Raw genomic sequence first — 21440 nt, 5'->3', positions numbered from 1 at the left:
GATTTACACTTCCTGCTACATCCTGAAACTGCTTTTTTTAGAGAGTAGCACTATCCCTTTCAGGACCCCTGCCTCAGTAGCACCAGACTCCAGGTTGGGAAGACAAACTGGACACCTGGATTTCACGGATTGGAAATATTAGTCTGATTAGAGCAGGGGTGCAGTTATTTCTGCTGAGCCTTGCAAAAGTAAACAGACTATCTGCAATTTAGACTCCTTGGTTACTGGAACCATGAAAAGTCACATGTACAAACTATTACTGTCGCTGTGACATCTCACAGTCTCCTGCTAGACATACATGAAATCTCCTAGGATTGATTCTCTGGACCCAGGGTAGAATGTCAGCTTCTCTTGAGCTGTGCTTCTCCAAGCTGGATAGCCCTGTTAGTTGCCATGGATACACTGTGATGTCTGCTCTAGGACTAATTTCACACAGACCAAGATGCCAGCTGACATGCTGACTTTAAAATAAAGTCTTAATCTGGAATATATTCTACTGTCTGATCTAGCTCTAAAAAATGCCAGTCATAATTTTAAGGCTGCCACTGGTTAACTGTATCTTGGGTGTAATACAGAAGCCTACGGTTTGTCTGTGAAAATGTCTGTGGTTAATGTAGGTCCAGATTCCCTTCTGTTCATCTTCCGAAGCAATAAAACGCTGTCAGGAAGACAGTCTCTGATGGCTTCCTCCAGCTGACTCACCTGGGACTACTGAATGCCTAGCAACTTATCCTGGTGCCCCCTGACACTTTGAGCTCTCAGGCACTCTGGTGATGCAGAGGGGCAAAACTAGTAAACTATGAGGCATAAGGCTTAACCCCTGCTTAGCAGGTGATGTTACTAAAGCTAACAGACACTTCCAAGCTCAATTCTTTCAATAACCTTCCCTGTCATCTAGTTTTGAAGTAAGAATATTCTCAATGGAGAACACAGGATTTAAATATTATGGCCTTTAATATTTAAAGGTGGTTGTTCTGGGTCCTTGGGGACATAATTCTAACCCATTCTCTGTCTTTCTCACTGGGTCTCTTACTCCAGTTGCCTCCAAAATAGAGTCCTCGTGTAAACCTCACAAGGTGGATGTCATCATAGCCCCGTAGATTAAAGAACTAAAGAAACATGTCTAAAGTCAGGTGAGAGCCAGGTCCAAACTCGGTGCCTCACCTACTCCCCTTCCTACTTGGCTCTGGCTTCCAGAGAATGGCTGCTCCCTGCTAGAAGTGCTCTCAGGAGTCAGCAGGCATTGTCTTACCTGGTCCAGGTCCTGGGTCTCCACACCGACAGCTGTCTCCCCAGGTCATTGATTTATTCAGTCTCTATTCCCCTTTCTGAGAGAGCCTGGTAACCAGCTCCCCTGCTTCCTGCTAATGCTATCCCCCAAATTGGTTTGATGACAAAAATCACCCAGAGAACTTGTTAAACACATAGCCTCTCCCAATCCTGTTCTTGGAGATTCTGATTCATTGAGTCTGACATGGTCCCAGAAATGTGTATTTTTAACAAGTGCCCCGGGGAGTCTTCGCTTCTGCAGGTTTGGGAAATGCTTCTCTGGGAGTTTTTAGCCCATGAGTTTTCAGCCTTCGGGATCATGTACTGAGTCAAATCATTACCAGGACAGTTGCACTGATAGAAAGCGCTCAGCACATACCGCACAGAGCGGTCCTGGTTTTTTCCAGGGAGGATGGATGGGATGTCGTGCTGGGTGAATTGGAATGTCTGTGATTTTTTTTTTTTTAACTCCTTTTCAAGTGATGACTGTTGAAAGAATTCTTTAATGGTTGTGCCCGTGAGGGAGTTTCTGTATTGCTCTGGTCATAGAACAGCTTAAATCAAATAGAAAGTATGCCATTCAACAGAGTTCTTTTAAGTCTGCCTATGAGAATTTTGAACAAGAGAAAAATTAAAATAAAAAAAGAAGTCTTCATTCCTTAAAGAACCCTAAAGCAAATTCTCTGTATAACTGAGACTGAGGGACTTGGGCTTTCTACTTAAGTGCTTATAAACCATATACAGAACGACTCAGAATATCTTATAAGAGATTAATTATCAGTTTATAAACTATAATCAGAAGCAGAAATTATCTTTTAAATTAAAAAGTCAAATGCAAAATTGTTGAAACTTATGATTATTAAATTGTGCTTAATGTTAGTAAAGATCTCAAATATGAGCCTAATCTATGCTCACACTGCTGCTTGTCACCACAGCACTTCCACTAGTCAGAGCTGAATGTCAACAGCTGTATTAGAGTCAGAAGGGGGACAGGGAGTAAAAACAGAAAATAAATTTAAGAGACCATCAGTGGGGTTAAGAGTGTCAGCCTTCCTGACCAGCGGAGCACTCAGCCCAAGTCTGGTTTCCGAGAGCGCAATCCCAGAGGTGGCCGAAGTCTGTTCCCTGCTTTGAGGTACAAGATATACCTACCTCTTGGTGGGAGTGGGCACTCCAGAGGACATGTGGCTAACCATGGTGTCATTCATATTGGTCAGAGGGCGAGGAGGACTGAAAGAAAAGACATTTACATTACATTAGTAATTATCAGGACTGGAGGAAGCCAAGGAAGAATGCAGACAAAGGACCAGCTATGGTCTCTGATGTGTGCAGGACATGATGGTGGTGGGCTCAGATATGGAGTTTTCAAATGAAATAAACTTCACAAGAAGGAGTTCTCACTCACAAGGCCACAGTGCCACAGAGCTTTGGGATAGCGGGAGGCGGCAGATTATAAAGACATTACTTTAGGGTGGACTGCATATCCTAGGATTCCAAGACTCAGAAAGCTGCATTTCAGACCAGTCTGGGTCGTATTGAGTGGACTACCCTACACCCCCACCCCACCATCCCCCCCCCCCCCACACACTCATGAAGAAGCCTGTTTTGAGATAGAACTTCGCTCTCCTTTATAGTTTAGTACAAGAGAATACAAATTATTAACTTGCCTACTGTGCCTCTTCTTTCGATGGTGGTGGTATGGTGCTGGCCCACAACCCTATGCCTTGTACATCCTAGGCAAGTGCGTTACCGATGAGCTACAATCCCATCCTGACTTCTTGTTTGCTTGTTAGATAAGCCAGTCTCCTTATGGAGCTCAGGCTGGCCTCAAAATGAGAATCCTTCTACCTTGGCAGCAGGAGGGGCTGGCATATGCCATCAAACCCAGCTTGTACCACTTTTTTTTTTAAAAATCTGGCTTTACTCCCCCTTTAAAAATTGTATGTGTGTGTGGTGAGGCTGGAGAGATGGCTCAGTGGTTAAGAGCACTGACTGCTCTTCCAAATGTTCTGAGTTCAATTCCCAGCAACTACATGGTGGCTCACAACCATCTGTAATGGGATCCGATGCCCTCTTTTGGTGTCTGAAGACAGCTACGGTGTACTCATACATGAAATAAATAAATAAATCTTAAAAAAAAAAAAGGTGTGTGTGTGGGTATGGGTGTGTGTGTGTGTCTGAGCTCCTGCTCCTACCCACTAGTCTCTTTTTCAAGATATTACGGGCAGTTAATGGCTGTTGGTGGCAGGGGTGTCATTGTCTAGAGTGGTATATCCACTGATAAGTTGTCCAAGCTCCAGTGAGAAACACTCATCTAGCTCTTGGGTCCTCCTTGCCGCTGAGAGTGACTTGCACAGAACAGTTTGAAGACGTTACGTCAGCACTGCCTGGGGACAGACTGCGCAGGCTGCGCAGTGCACTCACGTAAAGGCTCTGGGGAATTAGTTCCGGGAGTTCCAGAGGGGCCAGAGGGAAAGAAAAGTTTCTTTCTCCATTTACCCATCTACCTTCCACTCTCATCAAACTACTTTCATTTCTGAGTAGGGACCCTTTAAAAAACGATTTCCCGTTTAAAGGAGGAAATCCAAAACGGAAAGTGAAATGTAAGGAGCAGACTTGGGGCAGATTTGGGCCTCTGGATTTTTTTTTCTTTTTTTTAAGGCATAAAGGCAGGGTCACAGTGGACAGTCCAAATTAGCCCCCAGCTTCCCCCTTCCAAGTGCTGTGATAAAAGGCCTGAGCCACAGTGCTTGGCTTGACACTGCTTGTTAACAGAAATGTGCCTTGCTAGGCCAAATTCCAACTCTAAGCTGTTCATCTGACTTCCTGTCTCCAGACAAACATCTAACCCTTCAAGCCGCCTAATGCTAATGGCTGCACCACGTTATAATCAATTAATCAATTGCTTTAGGTTGACTAAATTTATACGTTAGTCCTAAATTTATACTTTGGCCTCTGGGTCTTTTAAAAATCAATTGTTCTGCTTAAAACAAGGAGAAAATTCCTATGGAGGAACAGAATCCAAGGTAGCTGTTCACCCGCTGAGGGCTCCACCCACTTCCAAAATAATGGCATCCATGTTGCTCTCAGGGCTGATGTAGTCGTCTGCTTACCCCAGGGTTAGAGAAACCACTGCACTCACTTTTCTGTTGACACTCTCAGGTGAAACAAACACAGGAGAAAAATTAACTTCTTGAACATGGGTACAAGTGATCAAAAATGTCATGATCTGTAGCATTTTGTTTAAGGCCACCGACGTATTCCTATCTCTTGCAGATATCACGACCAACTACTCATTCCCTTTTCACACACAGAGAAGCCTCTTCTCTAATGTGGAAAGCCAAACACTCATAGTTACACTGTATTCTAGAAACTTTTCATACCACATCCTTCCTAGATTCCTGCCTTGTTACTAACGAGAAAACATGGCTTTACTGACCAATGAAATTAGCACTTGCAAGTCTCAAGAAGGTCCTCAGGACGGGATTGCCACCAGAGCTGCAGGCCACCAGGAAAGCTAACAGCACTAAAGCATTCTCAGAAAATGCCTTTCTGGGCCCGGTGAGATGCCTCCGTGGTGCAGAGCCCTGGATGCTCTTTCAGACGTCCTGGGTTTGATTTCTAGCACACGGTGGCTTACAGTTGCCCGTAACTCCAGTTTCTAAGGATTTCCTGGCATCTGCAGGCACCAGGCATAGACACAGGCAAAACATCCACACACATACCTTAAAAAAATAATAAAGTTGCCTTTTGCCAATAAGATACAGATGGAAGCAGGTGGTACAGGTAGAAGAGAGAAAATAACCTGCTATTCAGAAGAGCGATTTAAAAAAATATTGTCGGGCTGGAGAGGTGGCTCAGCGGTTAAGAACACCCGGCTGTTCTTCCAGAGGTCATGAGTTCAATCCCAGCAACCACATGGTGGCTCACAACCATCTGTAAAGGAATCCCATGCCCTCTTCTGGTGTGTCTGAAGACAGCTACAGCGTACTTATATATAATAAATAAAATAAATTAAAAAAAATATTTTCAGTCTCTCTGTGAGGGAAGTGGCAGTAAGGAAGAAATGCCTCTCTCTATATGTATATACATGTATATATGTATATATGTATGTATATATCTATATATGAGTATGTGTACATGTGTGTGTAGGCGTGCACATATGCAGGTGACAGATAATGCTGGATGTCCTGCTCTACCGTATCCCACCTTATTCCTTTGAGACGGGGTCTTGTACTGAACTTGGAGCTAGGCTCTAAGTAGCCTCATGGATGGATCCTCCTGTTTCCATCAAATCACTGGGGTTACAGGAGAATGTATCCCTACAGGTCTGGCTTTCTGTGTTCAAACACAGGCCTCAGACTTGTGCAGCAAGCTTCTTACCCACGGTGTCATCTCTCAAACCCTGAGAGTTTTTTTTTTTTTTCTTAATTTGGACTTTTGTTTGTTTTGAGACAGAGTCTTGCTATATAGCCCAGGCTGACCTCAGAACCCTCCTGAATCATCTTCCTATGTGCTAGGGATTTTCGGTGGACCCTGGTATACTAGGCAAGAGCTCTGTCACTGAACTACTTCTATTACAGCTGTGGGCCACACAGGGATTTTGCTTTTGCCTCCTGCCCCCCAAACCAAGACAGAGTTTCTCTGTGTAGCCTTGGCTGTCCTGGAACTCATTCTGAGGACCAGGCTGCCCTCAAACACAGAGATCCACCTGCCCACCTGCCTCTCCCTCCTGAGTGCTGGGATTAAAGGTGTGTGCCATCATCACCCAGCAAGAACACACACAGAAACACACACACACACACACACACACACACACACACACACACACACACACACACACACAGAGCCCACGGTTGGTATTTTTATCATTATCTTTCAAGTGCCAAGCACAGTACTCAGTAAGTATTTGTTGGTCGTGAGTCAGCACCATGTTGTGAACATGGCACAGTACAGAGTGCACTGAATGTGTGAGTTTAGCTTTAGTGAAACTCTCGGTGTTATATTTGGGAGATACACTTGTAGCTAGGGTAGGATTCCCATCCTTGTACTGGAAACGGGTATCTTTCCTGGGACCTCATCTAATGTGTGATTCAGTGAGAGAGCCAACCAGCGTGCAGTGTGTCTAACAGCAGCCATACTTACTGAGAGTTGAGCATGCTCCAGTCTCAGGGCAGACATCTTCCAGGATTCACATTCAAACCTTACATTTAAGAATGAAGGCACACAGCGCTGCAATGTTTTTACTTATTTATGCATTTATCTATTTTGACACAGAGTCTCTCTTTATAGCCTGGGTGTCTTGGAACTCTAAGAAGCTAAGGCTGCGCCACACGCCTGGCTAGGGCTATAATGTTCTTGAGGTTACGAAGCCAAATTGTGAGACATCCTAGACTGTGAACCAAGGCAGCATGACTCTTGCTGACTTCAGTCCTGGTGGTCTGGTGCCTTTGATTGCTGTACTTTTGGCAGGATGCCGGGAAAGAAAAAAAAGACTAGGGCTAGTCTCTTTTTAGCGGTTAAATCAAAACCAATCATGTGGGGTGGGAAAGAGAACTTATCAATCAGGAGTACTTGCTGCTCTTATAAAGGACTGGAGTTCAGTTCCCGTCTGCCATGAGGCAGCTCACAACACCTCTAATTACAGCTCTGGGGGATCCTGTTCTTGCCTCCTTGGGCACCTGCATGTATAAACACTCAGAGACACATTTAAAATAAAATAAACATTAGCTTTTAATAATAAAACATCGTTCTTGGAGCCTTTTCAAAGGAGCAAGAGGGATGATGGTCCCACAGTGTGGCTCTCCATGACAACATTGTAACACTGCATTGTAAGTGCCCACCCACACACAATCTTTGCTTTCCCTTCTTTTCTTTTGAGTCAGGTCTTACTATGCCTCGTAATCTGGCTAGGAACTCCGTATCCCAGCGTTCCAACCTCCAGAGAGAGGTGGGATTACTAGCTTGTGGCACCATTCCCAGCTGAACTTCTACTCTGTTACAAAGAAAACCTACATAAAACAGAATAACTTACTTCTTTCGAAAATGTATCTCTAATTTATTTAGAATGACTTAAAGGTCTCATCATAATTTCAAAGCTCATCTAGGTCTCTAGTTTCAGTAACAACATAAATTTAATGAGCCAATTATCTGCCAGATTGCTGACTTTAAAAAAACAGCAAATATTTAACAATGGACACATGACCACTATTGAGAGTTATGGCTTGCTCTTTGTTATTTTAAGACCTGGTTTTTGCTAAGCCACTACCCAAAGACTATGCACGGACTGAGCCTGGACTCCAACTGCATACATAGCAATGAATAGCCTAGTAAGAGCACCAGTGGAAGGGGAAGCCCTGGGTCCTGCCAAGACTGAACCCCCAGTGAGTGTGATTGTTGGGGGGAGGGTGGTAATGGGGGGAGGATGGGGAGGGGAAGCACATATAGAAGGGGAGGGGGAGGGGTTAGGGGGATGTTGGTCCAGAAACCGGGAAGGGGAATAACAATTGAAATGTAAATAAGAAATACTCAAGTTAATAAAGATGAAAAAAAAGAACCTGGTTTTTGTTTTATGTATATGAGTGTTTGCTCTGTATATGTACTATTTGCATGCAGTGCCCATGAGGGTTAGAAGAAGACATGGGATCCCTGGATCAGGAGTTACAGAGGACTGCAAGCCAACAAATCAGTGGTAGGAAACAATCCTGGGTCCTCGAGAGCAGTAGGAACTCTTAACTGCTGGGCCATCCCCCTCGCCACATGCTTTGGCCTTCTGAATTCATTTAGATACAAGTTCTGTCTGTGTAGGTGAGGCTCCCCAACCAAGGACATGGCTGCCACAGACAGGTGAAAGGATAAAGGCTTAAAGCTGACTCCAAAACTTGGTGGAAGAGAAAGCCTGTCTGTCAGGGCTGCCCCTTCTATAGGACCCTAGACCCTTAGCCCTGCTTTGATTTTCACAGTTTGTGTGTGGAATGTGTTCCCCGCCCCCAGAGTGGTTTATATTTACAGACATCGAGCTCACAACTCTCCAACTCTCCACCTAGGCCGCCAGCTTCCAGTCATGCACTTGGGCATCTTTAAAAGATTTTCTGGTCTGTTTGTTCCCGTTAATGCGAAAGGGAATCCAAACTCAGGTCTTAATATTTGCACAGCAAACAACCCATTGAGTCATCAGCCCAAGGCCCAGCCCAAGATCTGTCTCTTTCCACTTAGTCATTAGCCTCACAGATTTATAAGCCTATTCCTTAATCTCACAAGCGGAAATAATACATTGTCTGAAAAGAAAACTAGCTATCGTTATGGCAAAGGGAATTAATTCCATTGCCCTGGTGAGATATTAAGACAGGCAGAGCCTAACGTTCATCTTTTTGAAGACTATTATGGAGAGCATTATTCTCGCACAGAGTGCTGTGTACCTGTAGGCAATCGTTACGGTAAGTGCGGCCCATCGCGTCCTCCTTGAGGTTCTATGATAATCTGCTAAAGCAAAGAAGTCCAACACTAAACCAGGCACAATGGCTCGTGCCTTTAATCTAAGCATTTGAGATGTTATGTAAGAAGAATGCTGTGAATTTGATGCCAGCCTGGGTTACAGTAAGTTCCAGAACAGCTTATGCTTATCTCAAAAACCTTATCTCAAAAAGGTAAAACCAAAGCATAACAACAATAAACAAAATTAGCCCTTTGAAAGTCATAAGGTTAAAAATAGGGGCTGGAGAGATGGCTCAGCAGTTAAGGACACTGGCAGGTCTTCCAGAGGACCTGGGTTCAATTCCCAGCACTCACAGGGCGGCTCACAACTGTCTGTAACTCTAGTACCAGGGAATCTAACACCCTCATACAGATATACATGCAGGTAAAACATCAATACATATAAAACTAAACAAATCTTTGAAAAAAATATTATCAGTGTGGTATTATAGTGTAGCAAAAATATTGTGCATATTTACCACTGGTGAAGCTTCTCGGACTTCCAGGAAGTACATTTTAATAGTCATTCAAAATGAATAACACATAGGAGATATGTGTAATTTCCAAATCAACTTCTAATTTAAATAGACTGTAATTAATCTGTTAATCAATGAGTAATTATGCCTCAATTGCTATCTCTAGTAGTTCAACATAACCATTTGTGATATAGATCTTATTTAATTAGATATCTTTCAGGAAGGAAAGATTTAGCATATTAATTCTTTTTTTAAACTACATTTGTTTCCTTGAGGGGGGGCACAGCATAGCACATGCATAGATATCAGATGACAATTTGCAGGAGGACTCTCCTTCCATCATGTGGACACCACGGATTAAACCCAGGTTTTTCGTTTTGGAGGCAAGTACCTTTACCAGGTGAGCCAAGGTTGGGACAGGGTATTGCTTTGAGCCATAGCTGGCTGGACCTCACTATGTACACCAGGCTGGCCTCAAACTCAAGAGATTTGCGTGCCTCTGCCTTCCAAGTGCTGGGATTAAAGGTGTGCGCCACCCCATATTATTTCTTATATGTTTACCATTACACACTATATCCAGAGACATGGAGAGGAGCCTAGCTGTCTCTACACTCAGTGGTTCTCAACCTTCCTAATGCAGCTCCTTGTGTTGTGGTGACCACCAACAATAAAATTATTTTCATTGCTATGTCATAACTTTAATTTTGCTACTGTTATGAATTACAATGTCAATATCCGATATGCAAGATATCTGATATGTGACTCCTAAGAAAAGGCCATTTGGGGTTGGGGATTTGACTCAGTGGTAGAGCGCTTGCCTAGCAAGCGCAAGGCCCTGGGTTCGGTCCCCAGCTCCAAAAAAAAAAGAAAAGGACATTTGGCTTCCAAAGGGGTCACAACCCACATGCTAAGAAAGATTGCTCTAACTCTGGAAAGGGGTCAAGTTGTGAAATGAAACAATTAACCAATTAAGTCTGCAACAGCAGTTCCTGTGTGTATGTGGTTTATCTTTGAGACAAGAATCTCACTTGGTCGGCCATGCTGGCCTTAGACTATTACAACTGATTTAACTCTAGCCTTCTCAGTGCTGGGATTACATGAGCAGGCCAACATATCTAACATGACTTATACTGAGAAAGTAGTGCAGACCATCAAATACACAGAGACATACCATTTTACTTTAGAAACCTTTGCATGGTGATTATCTTCTTTATTAAAATTAAGAGGAAGTTTATTATTACTGTGTAGAAATGGAAATATCAAAAATTTCATCACTGAGAGAGGGTCTCACTATGCAGCCCTGGCTGGCCTTGAACTCGTTGAGATATGCCTGACTAGGTTTCCCCAGCGCTGGGATTAAAAGTGTGTGCCACCATATCTACTGAAATACCAACTTTCCTATTTAAAAACACGTGGTCCAGCATGGTGGCTCTTACCTGCAATCCCACCATTCAGGGGGCAGAGGCAGGAGAAACAGTTCCAGGCCAGATAGGGCTGTATAGTGAGTTCCAAGCCAGCCAAAATACCTTATATTCCACCCCCAAAACAACAACTACACATGTGCACACGCAATTTGAGAAAGTATAAATGCCACTTCTGCGAGCTCCTGCTCAGTGCAGTGCTGTGATGTCATGAGGTGATGTCATCTCTGACCTGCTCACATGGTCGATACCGACATTTGTTTTTGAAAACAGACGCAAATACCCTGTGTGATTCTACTGGATTGGAAAGATACAGTGGGCAGCCCTTTGATATCAGCTTTGAGGACTGCTAGATCTCTAACCTTCCAGGGTTCTAACATCTTGCCAAAAGTAAAGACAACCACATCAGGCAGCTACAGGCAAGGGAAAGTTTCTGCCCTCTGCACTGGGCAGATGTTGCTCCTTTCTCTATAGTCTGATAAAGCACAGGGTGGCCCTATAGCAGAAAGCCCTAAGGCAGTCAAAGACCACTGACACCGGTAGGCAGCACGCTGTGAAAGCTGAGAAATGAACATACTCACCTTAATTAGAATCCAAGTCTCACTGCAAATCAGTAACCCAGTTGACCCCGGGCAAGGACTCTATCCCAGCAGGGACCTCAAAAGTACCCTCTCTGCCCCAGGACCTCCCCTTCTTCATGCCAACTACTAGTCAGGAAAGTAGCCTGCAGCCCTGTGCCTGTGGAGCCATTTACAGAGCTACTGGTGAAAGTGAGGGGTGGGAGGTCTGCTTGATGAAGTTTATGGGGTGCAAAGGTGTAAAGACAGGCCAACAGCATCTGTGCACACCTTTAATGTAAAGACTTCCTTGAAGTGTCAAGACAGCTCTTCAGAGGGCAGCTGCACTGAAGGGCCAAACCCTGAGAGTCGCTGAGCAGGCCTTGAGAGCACATGCGACAGAAGGACCACACAATAAAAATGTCTCTGACATAGTCATTAAAGAGCCTCTTATTTCAGGGTCAGTAGTTATTAAGTCCCCATTCTTGGTCTCCACCTTGGCTTGTTGAGTCTTACTTGAATAGTGGTGCCCAGACAACCTTGTACTATTACTAATGCTCATTTGATTTCCTACGATATTATTCTCCCATACACAGCTCGCCCAGACCATCACTCTGCCCCAGGCCATCAGTTCTCATAGTATGGCCTTGGCCTCCGAGATACCTCAATTTTCACTACATATTTGATATGATATGCTACTGTACTCAAATAAAGATGCTGAACTTTCTGACAGAATAAAATGAAAGTGAAACAAAATAATAAAAGGTATGTAAGAACTTATAATAAAAATAGAGCAAGCTGAGATGGATTCCAGACTAAGAACCTAAGTACCCAACAGAGTCCTCCACTGTTTGTTTAAATAACAAAACGACAGATGGATAGCTTCTCTGACTGTTAAAATAAATGCTGACATGAAAAGTAACCCCCAAAATGGATTTGCATGGCCAAGGAGACAGTTCAGTGTGCAATGTTCAACTAATGACTTGAGTTTGATCTCAGTAGCCCACACGGAAAAGCTGGATCCAGTGATGCAGTCTCTAACACAGCGGTTACAGTGGGAAGCGGAAACAGAACTACTCAGCTAGGCCTTGCACACAGTGCACCAGCTAATGAGAAAGCTCGCCTCCACAAGGGGAAGGTGAGAACACGCGTGTAAAAAGACCAACCCAAGCACCCCTGGAACTGTGTAGTTTCAAAACAGAAGTGCATCAGAAAGGAAGTAGGGGGCACGGAAAACTACAGTGTAGGGGGCTGGGTCCCAGTTCCAGTTTGGGAACTAAGAAGATGATGGGACAGTGACTCTCTGTGTGGAACAGCTGGTTGCCTCTGGGATCTGCCCCTAACTCCATTCAGTAATACAGACCACCCCTGCTTCATTGAAAGCTTCAGACACATGACATATTCTATAAAAACCCTAACAACTCTTTTCCTAACTGCGAAATTTAAATGAGAAGTTTCTGTTGCATTCTCTCTTAGTATCCAGATGTTTCTTTTTCAATACTTACTAGTATATGCAGTTACATATAACTAGTGTCTTGTTTTGTTTATTGACTGTTTTCACTCCAGAGTTTGTAAACCTTGTTATACTTGTTTGTGTGGCTTTAGTGTGTGTCCACTAGCATACACCGTGGCACGTGGATAGGGGGAGGTGTAACTTGTTGGAGTCGGTTCTCACCTACCGACACTGTGGGCCCCAGGGATTGAATTTGGGTCACCAGCCTCGGAGGCTGGAACCTTTACACACTGAGTCATCTGGCTGGCTTGTGAGGACAGCACCCACAGGGCTCACCTCGGTATCTATCTCATTCACACTGCATACTTAAAACCATGACTATAACATGGCAGATGCTCTAGAAATATCCACGCAGCCGGGCAGGGAGAAGCACACCTGCAATTCTGAAAGTCAGAAGGTGGAAGCAGAAGGACGAACCAGAAGCTCAAGTCGTCCTTGGCTACAGAGAGGTTTAAAGGCCCAGCTCATGTTACAAGAGCCCCTGCCTCAAACTTCAGCAGCAGCAGCAGCAACAGCAGCAGCAGCAACAACAATAACAACAACATCTATGAAATAATGAGTCTCTTTTACATCTGATATTTTTGTGATTCTAGTTATCATTCTGACTTCAAACAACATCTCAGCTAAAACTCTGAAATGCCAAGAAGTGAAAGGCTCACCTGAACTGAATTTTAATGAGAGAAGTGTCTAGACAGGGGACTAGAAGGGTATCAGGCAGGCCACTTTGAGGGCAAAAATTCCAGAGTGGGAGAAGTCACGATGATTGAATAAAACTTTCTGAGAACACCTGAACCCCTGGAACCAGCAGCACCGTGAGTGTATGCCAATCATAGCAGGCCAACTACGCTTGCTAAACCATTCTTGTGGCTGGGTGCAGCGCTACACATCCATGTTGTGGGACTTTTCCATGAGAAATACACAGAAAACGCTTACTCACCCTAGTCAGGTGACCAAAGAAAGGATTCTGCACATGTCCAGGTGAATATGAAGTTATGGGGAAAATGAACTTATGCAAAAGCATGGGTGACTCTTAGGAAACTGCATTCCTAAAGCCTGACCCCAGCAGACTCCAGCACTCCCCAAAACTGCTATGCAGCTGGGGTCGGAATATATGAAATGAGATGGGGTGAGCAGCTGGAATCTCAGGTGAGGGTCTGGTGTCACCAGTCTTCTCCTAGGAAGGTAGCAGGTTTCATCTTTCGGGAGGTCTCAAGAAGTAAGCACATCTACTCTAATTTCAAGATGATAAAGGCATGTCACACCCGGAAGACAGAGCTCCACAGCTGTAATTCCAGAACGCAGGAGGCCGTTGCAGGAGGATCGTGGGTTTGAGATCAGCCTGGGATACACAGTGTGAACCTATCTTAAAAGCAAAGACTTACAAACCCACACAGCTGCACATACAACTGGATAAGGAAAAGAAATAAGACGTGTGGAGTATGAAGAAGTAAAGCCATTTAAGATGAACATGATCTCACATGTAGAAAACCCTCAAGAACTCACACAAAAGGACTACAGAGCTGAGTTCAGCGCAGCTGCAGGACGCAAGATCAATGAACAAAACATTGATTGTATTTCTAAATATTAACAGTGAACAATCTGAAAATAAAATTTAGAAAAACGAGTTCATTTATAATAGCAACAAAATGATAAAAATCCCATGATAAACCGAAGTGTAATACTTGCATTCTTAAACCTATAAAACACGCTGTGGGAATTAAAGAGAGTCTAAATAAATGGAAAGATGCCTCTTGTTCATGAGTTAGAAAACTCCAAAGCTGTAAGGTGGAAGCCACCCTCAAGTGACCTGTGCATGAAATGTGCCCCTTATCAATGCCAGAGCAGCCCTTTTCTGCAGAGCTTGGAGAATGGATCCCAACAGAAAGGAGAAACCAGGAAAAGCTAACCTTACATCAAAGTGTCAAAGCTGGATGACCCATCAGGAAGGCATGATTTCAGATTAAATTTACTTCAGGAAGGCCATTTTGATATCTGTTCTAACGTTCTCTTGATTCTTAGTACCATAAAACACGACAAATGTTCAGAGCTCCCTCCACCCCTGCCAGAGGTCAGAGTTCAGGCACACACATTCGTGTTGTTACCTACAGGACCCAGATTAGAGTTCGTCTAAGAGCAGTGCTACACTCAAGGTCTTCACTGTCTCTGTTTGTCTTCTCTCATTGGGGAAAATACACAGACACACTTACAGGAAGCCAAAGGGCACTGCAGTGTGCAGAGAGGGGAAGTTCACGGTGCGTTTTTCCTTTCAAGACAGTAAATTTGTGCCCATATCTTTTCCTGTGGATTTGCTTCACTGCCCACCTCAGCTAGAAATCTGACCTGAGGCTTTCAGTCAAGTTACTCTTCTCACTGGCCTGGTATTCATGAGAAGCCAGTGAACCTCAGGGATCTGATTGGCCCTATCTCCCCAGGGCTAGGATTATAAGCACATGCTACAAAGTCTGGCTATTTTAGGTGGGTTCTTGGAACCAAACTCAAGTCTTTGCACTTGTTGCGTACCAAGTGATTTACTGATGGATCCATCTCCCCAACCCCAAAACTGTGTGTGTTCCTACATAGGTGGACACGTGTGTGAGGGTGCATGTGTGTGTACTCACAGGGTAGCCAAAGGCTGACTTGAAGTCTCATTCTTCAGAGGCTACTGCCTTGATTTTGGAGAAGAGTCTCTCACAGACTCAGAACTTATCAGTTAAGCCAGCCTGGCTGCCCAGCAAGCCCCGGGAATCTGCCTGGCTTTGACTCATCAGCACTGCAATCACAAGTGTGAACTGCTATGCCAGCATCTCTACAGGAATCCTGAAGATGAAACTTTTATCTTCAAACTTGCTGGGCTGCCTACTTTTCTCTCTTCACTCCATGCCAAGTACAAGTCTTTAAAAAGTTTATTATTTATTTGTGTGTGTGTGTGTGTGTGTGTGTGTGTGTATGTGTGTGTGTGTGTATAAATGCATATAGATACCCACAGAAGCCTGAAGAGGTCATGGAATTTTCCTAATATATACATATAAATGTGTGTGTATATATGTATATATATGTAAATGTATTTATGTATGACAGGCTGGAGAGAAGTCTCAGTGGTTAAGGCATTCACTGGGCAGGCTCGGTGACTCAATTTTGCATCCCCAGAACCCACGTAAAGAAGCTGGAAGCAGCAGCACAAATATCTGTGATACCAGGGTAGGCCTACCATGGGTTGAGAGGTGGAGACAGGAGAATATCTGGAAGCTCAGAAGCCAGTGAGCCTGGCATACGTAGTGCTGAACTACACAGAATCCCTGGTTGTTAAACATGGTGAAGGCAAGGACTAACACCCGGGGTTGTCCTGACCTCCACATGTAGGTTGTGCACTCACATACATAATGGTTGTCTGCACACACATGCAGGGGCGCGCGCGCACACACACACACACACACACACACACACACACACACACACACACACACGCGCACATACAAATTAAGAGAACTTTACCTTGTTAATAAAAAAGGAAAAGCTTATCAACACTCATCTATGTCTCCGTTCTCTCCTTCCTTGCTTCCATGTCAGTCACAAACGTTGAAGATCCGTCCTGACTCGGTTTTATCCGGTCCTCACATCCCTGATATCTGTGCCTTTGTTGTCATTTCAGGTTCTCTGCGTCAGCAGATAATTATCCAGAAGGTGTCATCTTTGATTCTGCACAGACTGGATAAAAGCTGCCCTTCTGCATCTAACGTCCCCAACAGACACTTTTTTTTTCTTTTTTTCGGAGCTGGGGACTGAACCCAGGGCCTTGCGCTTGCTAGGCAAGCGCTCTACCACTCAGCTAAACCCCCAGCCCCCCCAACAGACACTTTACAGTCGCCTCCTGCACAACCCCATGTCAGCTGACACACTCCTACAGCCATCCAATGTGGTCTTAAGTGTAAACACTGAATTTACTCATTTCTGCACCCGAAAAGCAGGCTTGATATCATGGTAATGTAGAGCTCCTCCTTAACAAGGTGAAAATATCTTTAAACTCACAAAACTATTAAGAAAAATTGTTGTAGCCAGGTGTAGTGGTGCAAATCTTTAATCACAGAACTTGGGAGGCAGGGGATCTTTGGGATCTGGTCTACACAGTGAGTTCTAGGACAACCAGAGAAGAAAGCTCATTTCTATTAATAAATCCTTATCATACGGAGTATTACCTTTGACCAAGTTTGGGTGTGAAGAGAGCACCCCAAAATACAAAGTCTCAGATATTTGGAAATTAAAAATTGCCTTCATGTTACATCTTAGGAAAAAACTACAAAAAAATTTATTAGCCATATAAGAAAGTAATAAACTGGTAACCGTTTTTGATCTCTGTGTTCTAAATATCTGTACTAATTATCATCTCTAAGTTGCTACTTCCCTAATTTGTATTTCCAAATTTCAAACACTCTCACCAAACCCTGAGCCTATGAGGCAAGAAGAGGGCACCACATTTCCCCGGAACTGCTGAGTCAACTCCTTTGATTTTGAAGATAGGGTCTTGCTACATAGCCAAGGATGGTCTTGACTACCCAGTAATCCTCTTGCCCTGCCTCTTTAAAGCTGAAGTTACACTTACATTCTTGAGAGGAACTCTACAGTATGCCCAGCCTTTCTTTGGAAACAACCACTGGACTTTGTTGAGATTTGACATTGTTTTGGCTCTAAGTTTATTTTGTGCTTCTAGAAGGCTAATTTTCTTTTTTTCTTTTCTTTTTTTTTTTTTTTTTTTGGTTTTTTTTTTTTTTTGGAGCTGGGAACCGAACCCAGGGCCTTGTGCTTCCTAGGCAAGTGCTCTACCACTGAGCTAAATCCCCAAGCCCAGAAGGCTAATTTTCAACTGACTTTCTTTAACCTGGATACCAGAATTTCATCTTTGTCTTCACCTCTTAGCATTCTATATTTAATATTCCAGATTTATCTTTCAGTAATTTTCTTCCTGTCCGGATTAGATGTTTAATCTGATATTTATTTTTTTCTCCTTGAGGTTTCTGGTTCTTCTTCAGTTCATAGAAGTCTGATTTGCTCTTTTCTCTTTACATTTTCTGCTACTTTCTATGTTGTTTATGTTTTTAAAAAAAATCATTATAACATTTCCATTTTTAACTACTCCTGCTGTTATAAAATGAAGGTAATATGTATGTATACACATTTTCTATTTGACAACCAAGACTCTCTGAGGGAGTCCACCATATTTTTCTTTTACTTCTTATTCACGCCAGTTTGCGATATTTTCTGGTTAGCGGGGAGCTGGGGTTCCGTGGAACTCTACTGAGAGGATTGTTTGAGGCTAAGGTTTTTAAGGTTTTCTTTCTAGAAGACTCGGGTTTCTGACAAACTAAACAATACCCAAAAAAGAACAGTTCTTTTAATATATTTTAAATTTCTAATTAAAAAATGTTCCCGGCTGAAGAGATGGTTAAGCTGGTACAGCACTTGCTGTGCAAATTTGACAACTTTAGTTTTATTCCCAGAAATCATGCAACTGTGAAGGGACACAAGCAACTGTGCAGATATCCCCTGCCTGCACTGACAACATCATATAAAGATTTAAAAAACAAAAACTTGAATTATTCGTCCGTACAGGTATATATTGTATGTTGAACATGCCTCCCCCCACACCCCATTTTCCTCCCCATATTTCTCTCTCCTAAAAAGAATCAAGGACTAGACAAGGGTGCCCACTCTCTCCCTACCTATTTAATATATTACTCGAAGTCCTAGACAGAGCAATCAGACAACAAAGGGAGGTCAAAGGGATACGAATTGGAAAGGAAGAAGTCAAAATATCACCATTTGCAGATGCTATGATAGTAAACTTAAGTGACCCCAAAAATTCCACCGGAGAACTCCTAAACCTGATAAGCAACTTCAGCAAAGTGGCTGGATATGAAATTAACTCAAACAATTAGTAGTCTTCCTCTACTCAGAGGATAAATAGATTGAGAAAGAAATTAGGAAAATGACGCCCTTCACAATAGTCACAAGTAATATAAAATACCTTGGTGTGACTCTGACCAAGCTAGTGAAAGATCTGTATGATAAGAACTTCAAGTCTCTGAAGAAAGCAATTGAAGAAGAGCTAGAAGATGGAAAGATCTCCCATGCTCATTGATTGGCAGGATCAATATAGTAAAAATGGCCATTTTGCCAAAAGCAATCTACAGATTCAATGCAATCCCCATCAAAATTCCAACTCAATTCTTCATAGAGTTAGAAAGAGCAATTTCCAAATTCATTTGGCATAACAAAAAACACAGGATAGCAAAAACTATTCTTAACAACTCTTCTGGGGGAAATCATCATTTCTGACCTCAATCTATATTACAGAGCAATCGTGATAAAAACTGCATAGTATTAGTACAGAGATAGATAGATCAATGGAGTAGAACTGAAGACCAAGAAATGAACCCACACACCTATGGTTGTTTTCTGTGAGCGTGAGTTTATGAGGTGTGTGTGCGTGCATGCGTGCTTGCGTGTGTGTGTGTGTGTGTGTGTGTGTGTGTGTGTGTGTGTGTGTGTATGAGTATGTTCACTACAGCATGAACTAAGCTAGCTGGCCTACAATCTTCCAGCCATGACTCCAGGACTCCATCCGTCTCTTGGTCAGGGTGTGATGGGAGTTCAGACGGACACCTCTGGTACTGTCTGTAAGTTTTTATTTGGGTTCTGAGAACCCAATCCTGGTTTTCAGGTTTGCCAGCAGTGCTTTACCCACCGAGCTATCTCCCAAGTCCTTAAGTATACACACAAGCATACATGTTAAATGTATACTCACACATACATACGGACATGCACTCATGCATGCACAGGTACACACACATACAAGTGCTTCAGCACGACTGCAGCTGCTGACACCCACTGGGGGACTTAGATGCTTCCCTAGTGGGTGAGAGGAACCACTGCAGACTGGTGGTTGCCTTGGGGCTGGTGGTAGTTTGATCGAGAACGGCTCCGTAGGCTCGTATGTTTGAATGCTTGGGTCCCAGCTGGTGGGACTGTTTGGGAAGGAGTAAGAGATGTGACCTTCCTGGAAGAGATGTGCCACTTGGGGTGGGCTTTGAAACCTCATAGCCCAGCTAGCCTCTGCCTCTCTCTGCTGTGCGCTTGTATATGAGGTGTGAGCTCTCAGCGACTGCTCCAGCCTTATGTCTTCTTTGTCTGTCTTCTGCCATGATGGCATGGACTCTAATCCGCATGAATTGTAAACCCTAGTAAGCTATTTCTTCCATAAGTTTCCTTGCTTATGGTATCTCTTTGGAGCAATAGAAAAGTAACTAAGGGGGTTGGGGATTTAGCTCAGTGGTAGAGCGCTTGCCTAGGAAGTGCAAGGCCCTGGGTTCGGTCCCCAGCTCCGAAAAATAGAAAAATAGAACCAAAAAAGAAAAAAAAAAAGAAAAGTAACTAAGACAGGGCTGGAGCTGTGGGATCCAATCTATAAGAAAGATAGAAACTTCTTTGGATGATGGAAATGAATAAAACCAGATGGTAATGATGGTTTAAAAATACCACAAATTTAGTAAAAGTAATGTACCGTGCCACAATGAACAATTTTATGGTATGCAAATATTATTGATTTATGATATATATATTTCAACTTTGTTAAGATAATAACTTTTATATGTTTTTAAAATACCTTTTTTATTTTTTGTGTATGGATGCTTGCCTGCATGTGTCCGTGCACCATGGGTGCCAAAAGAAGGCTTTGGATCCCCTGAGAGAGACAGTCATGAGACTCCATGCGTGTGCTGGGAATAAACTCAGGTTCCCTGGAAGAGCAACCAGTTCTCTTAACTACTTGGCCGGCAATCTCCCTAGTCTAATTTTATGTGTTTTAAAATATAATTTTAAAAGAAGGAGAAAGAGGAGGAGGATGAGGAAGAGGAGGAAGAGGAAGAAGAAGAGGAGAAGTGGAGAGAACTAGGGAAATGACTTAGCTGGTAAAGTGCTTGCTCTGCAAACATGAGGAACTTTGTGCAGATTCCCAGCCCTCATGTAAAAGCTGAGCATGACACACAGCACTTCTGTAACCCTAGTGCTGGGGATGGACAGAAAGACAGGCAGACCCCGGAGTTCACTGGTCAAACAGTCTAGCTGGACCAATGAGCTCCAAGTTCAATTACAACCTGGTCTCAAACAGAAGCGGGGGGAGGGTGGGAGGGAGACAGACAGACAGGGGACACAGCTGTGTTGCTGAGTGCTTGCCCAGGATAGAGGATGCACTAGGTGTGATTCTCAGCACTGCATACACTAGGCAGAGTGGTCCGTGCCTACAATCCCAGTACTCAACAGGTAAAGACTGTATGATCAGAGGCTCAGGAAGATCATGGGGCTAGGGAGATGGCTGGTTATGAAAAGTACTCGCCATGTAAGCCTGAGGGCTAGAGTTAAGTCCCCCAGAACTCACATAAAAACCAGGCAGGTATGTGATGGTTCTCCTGTAATCCCGGTGTTTGGAAGGTGAAGGCAGTGCATCCTGGGATAAGCTGGCAAGCTCAGCAACCAGAATCGGAAAGTTCCTTCTGTTTGTTTGTTTTTTTTTCCCCAGAGCTGAGAACTGAACCCAGGGCCTTGCGCTTGCTAGGCAAGCGCTCTACCACTGAGCTAAATCCCCAACCCGCAGAATGGGAAAGTTCCTGGTTCAGCAAGAGACCTTGCCTCAGAAACAGAGGGGAGAACAGCTGAGGAAGACGCCCAACAGCAGCCTGAC

The 21440-nt window shown here is 43.6% G+C and overlaps 1 protein-coding gene across 20 annotated transcripts in view; it reads right to left on the bottom strand.

Moving 5' to 3' along the window:
* Window positions 1–21440, bottom strand: part of Dtnb (dystrobrevin, beta) — a 196986-nt gene that overhangs the window by 62500 nt on the left and 113046 nt on the right. For all 20 annotated transcript variants that reach the window (XR_010052110.1, XR_010052111.1, XR_010052112.1 and 17 more), the window contains one exon: window positions 2422–2499. Coding sequence is in view for 9 of the 20 variants with exons in the window: in XM_063262066.1 (XP_063118136.1) it covers window positions 2422–2499 (78 nt within the window). In the remaining 11 variants the exon portion in view is untranslated. The remainder of the gene's footprint in view (window positions 1–2421; window positions 2500–21440) is intronic.

Source organism: Rattus norvegicus, chromosome 6, assembly GCF_036323735.1.
Source record: "Rattus norvegicus strain BN/NHsdMcwi chromosome 6, GRCr8, whole genome shotgun sequence".
NCBI lineage: Eukaryota > Metazoa > Chordata > Mammalia > Rodentia > Muridae > Rattus > Rattus norvegicus.
The sequence above is the reverse complement of the archived record's forward strand: the minus strand, read 5'-3'. Positions and strand labels throughout refer to the sequence as shown.